At 49.7% G+C, this 6,463-nt stretch overlaps 1 protein-coding gene across 1 annotated transcript in view; it reads right to left on the reverse strand.

Annotated features, from left to right (window-relative positions):
- Nucleotides 1-1,199: 1,199 nt before the first annotated feature.
- LOC105999525 (zinc finger protein 805-like) overlaps nt 1,200-6,463 on the reverse strand; it is an 18,065-nt gene continuing 12,801 nt past the window's right edge. The window contains exons 3-5 of the mRNA XM_013034558.1: nt 4,222-4,317; nt 3,399-3,466; nt 1,200-3,368 (exon numbers count right to left, since the gene is read on the reverse strand). Coding sequence (XP_012890012.1) covers nt 1,854-3,368; nt 3,399-3,466; nt 4,222-4,317 — 1,679 coding nt within the window. The 3' untranslated portion in view covers nt 1,200-1,853. The remainder of the gene's footprint in view (nt 3,369-3,398; nt 3,467-4,221; nt 4,318-6,463) is intronic.

Genomic DNA, 6,463 nt, shown 5'->3' on the forward strand with positions numbered 1-6,463 from the left:
GGTCATGGAGCTTGAACTATGGGCCTGGGCACTGTCCCTCAGCTCTTCAGCTCAAGGCAAGTGCTCTACCAATTGAGCCACAGCCCCACTTCTGGTTTTCTGGTGGTTTATTGGAGATAAGAGTCTCACAGACTACTTTCCTGCCCCAGGTGGCTTTGAACTGCGATCCTCACATCTCAGCCTCCTGAGTAGCTAGGATTACAGGCGTGAGCCACTGGCGCCTGGCCAGAAGGGAAGTTTTCTAAATGTGATTTAAAAATATAAGAAGTGTATGCCAGGCGCTGGTGGCTCACGCCAGTAATCATAGCTACTCAAAAGACTGAGGTGTGAGGCTCCAGCCCTGGCAGGAAAGTCCAGGAGCCTCTTATCTCCAGTTAACCACAAGAAGTGGCTCTGTGTCTCAAAGTGGTAGAGCAGTAGCCTTGAGTAAAACAGCCCAAGAGGCAGTGCCCAGGCCCTGGGTTCAAGTCCCACAACCAACAACAACAAAAAAAAACATCAAATATATCTAACATACTTAGGAGAAACAACATGGGATACCAGGAAGCAAGTAAGGCTAAGTTCTTTCTAGTCCTGCTCACCCCCATGGTGGAAATCCTGCCTGGCTCCGTAACACAGATAAGAAATAAGTGTTGTAGACAACACTTTTCTTTAAAATCCTAAGCATTATCAAAATTAAAAAAAAAAACACTGGAAATGCTGAGTTTAGCAGTTGCAGAATATCAAAACAATAGTTCCAAATATTGTAAATTCCATATAATACACCAAATGCCATGTGGACAGTTGCAGCTTGAATATTAATGCCATATATAATTATGAAAGATGACATAGATCTTTTCAAAAATGCTAATCATCACAAGGCCCTGAGTTCAAACCTCAGTACTGCCAAAAAGCGTACAGGAGCCATATGTTGTCAACCACAAATTAGTAATAAGCCAAAGAATATTTAAATGGCACACCATATTCATAAACTGAGTCTGGACACAATAAAGATGCCAATTCACATCTAATCTATAGATTTGTTTCTATCAAATCTGAGCAAGATTTCATTACAAAAACAAAAAAATCCTAAGCATATAAAGAAGGCAAAAGAAGAAAAAAAAAGGGTGCCAGATCAATTTAAAAAAGTAATGGAAAGAACCACTTTACCCCATGTGAAGATTTATGACAGTTACAACGATTAAGTAAACAGACCAAGATAAAAATCAGAGTGTTATTAAAACCACAAAAGTCAAACACTTAAAACAAGCCTTAAACAGTAGGTTACAATGGGCCCATCTACTCCTCAGTCCTTAGAGAGAGAGTGATTAGTACATGCTTAGCATGCTCCTATTTAACATGCTCAAGGTGGTAGTTCAATTCCCAGCACCACACACACATACACACACACACTCGCTCGTGCCCACAAGGAGTATAAAAGTAGTTCATAAAGCAAAACTTCATATCTCTCACAAGAACATGTGCTCCATGAGAATAGGCTCAATGCTGTAGAATAAAAACATGGCAAGTCTCCACTCCAGCCTCCACGTCTGACCCTTGACAGTGAACAGCAATGTGCACACAAGACACACATGCCTGTGTCCTCACCTCCTGAACCACAATCCTCTCCACTTAAATAACTGAGGAACTCCGAGGACCAGGACCAGAGATCGGAGGGGGCCATATGAAAGCAGAGCTGGATTTTCTTCTCTATTGCCTCCCCTGTATAAAAATTCCTGAGAGAACACTGCACTGTGAAGTAGGAGAGATGTGGCTGAAGGCTTCCCAAGTGCACAAACCCCAAAGAACCTCCTGGATGAAATCTTGCACAGAGAATGCTCTGAGCTGGGTGGGTGAGTTTCTCAAGGCAGTCTTCAGGTACACGACTCTGTGACAGGGGTTTCTCTTTGGTATGAATGATCAGTTGCCTGTAAACGATTTCCCTCCACAGAGACATTTAAGAAGTCGTTCCTCAGCAAAAGTTCCTGGATGTCCACAGAAGTCTGACCGCTCGTGAAAGTCCTCCCGCCACCTGCCACACTGGCAGGGTTTCTTCCTCTGTGCTTCTTTTGGTGCTGACAGAGGGAGGAGCTGCGGCTGAAGGCCTTGCCACACTGGCCGCACTCATAGGGCTTCTCCCCTGTGTGGATGACAGCGTGTCGGATGAGGTTTGTGCTCCAGCAGAACGACTTTCCACACTCAATACACTCATAGGGCTTCTCCCCACTGTGGATCCGCTTGTGCCGCGTAAGGCCTGACCTTCGGTTGAAGGCCTTCCCACACTCCATGCACTCATAGGGCTTCTCCCCAGAGTGGATGCTGAAGTGTCGGATCAAGTCCGCCCTATTGCTGAAGGCTTTCCCACATTCCTTGCATGCAAAAGGCTTTTCTCCGGTGTGGGCCCTTTTGTGCAGGATGAAGGTGGAGCAGTGGGTGAAGGCTTTTCCACACTCACTGCACACATAAGGCTTCTCGCCAGTGTGGATGCGCTGGTGCCTCTTGAGGTAGGACCTGTGGTTGAAGGCCTTCCCGCACTGGAGACACTCAAAGGGCTTCTCTCCCGTGTGGATGACATAGTGGTGGATCAGGGCAGCGCTTTCACAAAACACCTTCCCGCACTCACTGCACTCGAAGGGCTTCTCCCCCGTGTGCGTCTGCTGGTGCCACATGAGGTATGACCTGTGCTTGAAGAACTTCCCGCACTCAAAACACTCGTAGGGATTCTCCCCACTGTGGATGATGTAGTGTCGAATGAAACCCGGTCTATCTCGAAAGGCTTTCCCGCATTCTTTGCACACAAACGGTTTTTCTCCAGTGTGGCTCCTATTGTGCAGGACGAAGGTGGAGCGGTGGGTGAAGGCCTTCCCACACTCCCCACACTTGTAGGGCTTCTCCCCACTGTGGATGCGCTGGTGCTGGGTGAGATGGGACTTGCGGTTGAAGGCCTTCCCGCACTCTCCGCATTGGTAGGGCCTCTCCCCTGTGTGGACCCTGTGGTGCTGCAGGAGGTACGTGCTCTTGCTGAAGGCCTTGCCACACTCTGTGCACTCGTACGGCTTTACTCCAGAGTGGATCCTCTCATGCCGAGCAAGAAGACGTTTCTTGTTGAACCCTTTCCCACACTCACTGCACTTAAAGGGATTTTCTTCCTCCTGAGCCATGGGGTCCCTGTCTGACCCAGCAGGGTCACAGTCATGAAGAGCATCTTGCGGAGGGATCTGCCCCGGGACCACGGTGGAACACACGTCCTGAGCCTCCCTGAAGCCTTCCCATCCAAGGCTCACGTTCCCAGGGAGCTCTTCCCTCTGAGCACTCAGAGCATTTGATCCTGCACTCAAGAGCCCTTCCTGCCATTCTGATGAGCCTTCCTGACCTGTAACTTGTGCCAACTCCAAGTGCCTCGCATCTCCTCGTGTTAACACTCCCTGGCACGAGACTCCCTCACGCACGGCTGTCTCACAGGTAGTAAGTTCCGCGGCCTTGGTTTCTGAAACACATTCAATGTAACAGGGACAGTCGGCAATGAGAACACAGAATAACATGCCCACAGCAGTGGAAAAAATGCTGGAAGCTTTGGCTTTATGTTTGATAAGCCTCAGGTTTGAAATTCCTTTTTTTTTTTGGTTTTTGTTTCTGGAGTTTAATACTTGACTCTATTCCCCTCCTAGTGGGGAGGGTAGACAAGGGGACAGAGGGTCTTCAACAGAGACACGCATATCTTCAATTCTGGCTCAACTGTTTCATCACAGGTAACCCATTTACCTTCACATAGCTGATTTGGAACCACCTAGATTGTGTGTTCCAAAGACCTTGACCAAGAGCTGGCTGAACAAGAAAACCCAGTGAATAAGTAAATCACCAGGCTCTGAGCCACAATACCAACCAAATCTCCTGATCAATTATAGGTTGGAGACAGAATTCAGCAGGGTGTGATACCTACCAAACCTTTGGTACAGCGCTTTCAGCTGACCCACACAGGCCTCTCTGCACCAATGAGAAGAACATTTACACATAATGAGTCACTGAGACTTTAGAGTTTGATATAGCAGTTAGTTTGGAGTTTGATGAAGCAGACTTCCCAGAGGCTGTGACAAGTGTGAAGGGTTGGAGAGCAGAGGAGCCTCAAGTCAAAGGGCTCCCTGGTCTCCACAATCCCCCAGAAAGGTCACAGCAAGAGGTCTCCTGGGGGTGCCAGGGCCAGTGGTCTCTTAAGTCTCACACCTCTAAGATCTAGACACTTACCTGGACAGGTGCTTTTGGAGAGGCCCTGTGTCACCATCCACAGCTCTTGGCCATGGGTCAGTTGGTCCATCAGCACAGGCTTAGAAACAGGATGCCCTGTTCAGTGAGAAAGACATGGCTGCTGTTGAGAGATTACAATCCTAAGTCTCCACTGGGACTCAACTGTGGTGGGTCAATTTTTCCATCAGTGCTTATAGGGCCTGGCTGGAAATCCTGCCTCTGAGTTTTGCAAACACCTATTTCCTGCCGCTATATACTTAATTTTATGCTGGAAGCCTAATGGTACTGTTTCTTTTTTCTTTTTTGTCAGTCCTGGGGCTTGAACCCGGGGCCTGGGCACTATCCCTGAGCTCTTTCACTAAAGGCTACCACTTCAAGCCATAGTTCCACTCCCAGTTTCCTGGTGGTTAACTGGAGATAAGAGTCTCACGGACTTTCCTGCCTGGGCTGGCTCTTGAACTGTGATCCTCAGAGCTCAGCCTCCTGAGTAGCTAGGATTACAGGTGTGAGCCACTGGCAACTGGCCTAGAGGGGTAAAGCTGAGCCCAGAGGCCTGGGTCAGCCGAACCTGGGGCAGAGGTGGAAGGGAAGAGGCAGGTTCACAGCACGGTGAAAGGAGATGGCCTTACCCAGTGAGGCCAGGAGCCCAAAGATCTCCATCATCACCTCCTGGTACAGGGTCTTCTGATCTGGGTCTAGCTGCCTCCACTCCTCCTGGGTGAATGTCACGGCCACATCCTCAAAGGTCAAAGACACCTGCAAAGTCAACAAGTGTTAGTACTGGCCTTGGGTGATTACATGGGCTGTCATATATACTTTACCCCAAAAGACAGAAAGAGATGAAGGCACAAATCACACAGCCCAAGCTGTGAGCTGGGCTCCAGGGGGAAGGAGAAAGCTACCTTGTCCTTCATATGGTACTGAAAGAAGTTTTGAGAAAATGGCAGACAATGGAAACAACTTATGGACCAGTGGGGAGACAATAAGGTTCTCTGATGTTACAGGAATCAGAAGATGATCACAACACTGACAATGACACCAATGACATTGATAACAGCACTACCCGAGCCACACCACTTTGGTGAGGTGTCTGTCCCATGCAGCCTGAGCCTTACTGGTTCAGCGAGGCGCTTGAGAAGGTAACATTCTGTGTTAAAATGACTAGTAGTCTCCAGCTCTGAAGTCAAGTCCCTGGTCACTAGAACCCAAAAGCTACGGCAAGTGGCACCTGCCAGTCATACAGCCTTAGGATCTTCACTCCATCTCTAAGCCATAATGTCCAGATCAACATTAACTCTCATTTCATTAAAAAAAAAAAAACAGCCATTATATTTGAAGAGAAAATACTCCACGCTTGGTGGGCTTCAGGAATTGTTACTCCTCTTGCAGGTTCTGAGGCACACACCTCATCAACTCCTTCCAGGGGTCACTGACTTGAGGGTAAGGGACCTCCACAAACTCACCAAGCTTTTTAAAATTATTATTTGGATAAGTCCTGGGGCTTGAATTCAGGCCGGGGCCCTGTCCCTGAGCTTCCTTTGCTCAAGCTAACACTTTACCCCAGAGCCACAGCGCTACTTCCGGCTTTTTCTGTGTAAGTGGTACTGAGGAACCGAACCCAAGGTGTTGTGCATGCTGGGTGAGCACTCTACCACTGAGCCACCTTCCCAGTCAAATTCACCCAGCTTTGACTCGACTTTGTCGAGACAGAGCGAAATACAAGGGCAATGTCTGACAGAGGAAGAAAACTCGGCGTGGTCTGTGGGTCTAATCTCCTGAGTCGGAGAAACGGGAAAGGAGACGGTCTGAGATCGGCCAAGGCAGACTAGTGCAGGCCTAGGCTTGGCTCAAAGTCCAGATTACGGCTGTGACCAGGACCCTCGGCACGCAACCTCCATCAATCCTAGCGCGGGGCTGCGAGGCGGAGAAGCTGCGGGAGGCCTCACTGCAGGGCTCCGGCCAGGGACGGCCCGGGACAGGGAGGGCGGGGAGGGCGGGGAGGGCGCGGTGGGCCCGCACTCGACGTAAATTGTTACCACCGCGGCGGCCGACGGGCAAGCTGTCGCCGAAGTTCTAGTTTAGTTCCCTGCTTGGCACCGCGAGTAGAGACCGGCCTTACCGCACCACTTCTGGGGGTCTTTGTGCAGAAAAGCGGGTGGCCGCGGAGCGGAGCGCCAAGCCCGGTTCTCAGCAGGCCTGCCTGCCGTCCGTCCGGGAGCTCGGTTGCTCCGCGCCGCCGGGC

The sequence above is a fragment of the Dipodomys ordii genome, unplaced genomic scaffold, assembly GCF_000151885.1.
Source record: "Dipodomys ordii isolate 6190 unplaced genomic scaffold, Dord_2.0 Scaffold191, whole genome shotgun sequence".
NCBI lineage: Eukaryota > Metazoa > Chordata > Mammalia > Rodentia > Heteromyidae > Dipodomys > Dipodomys ordii.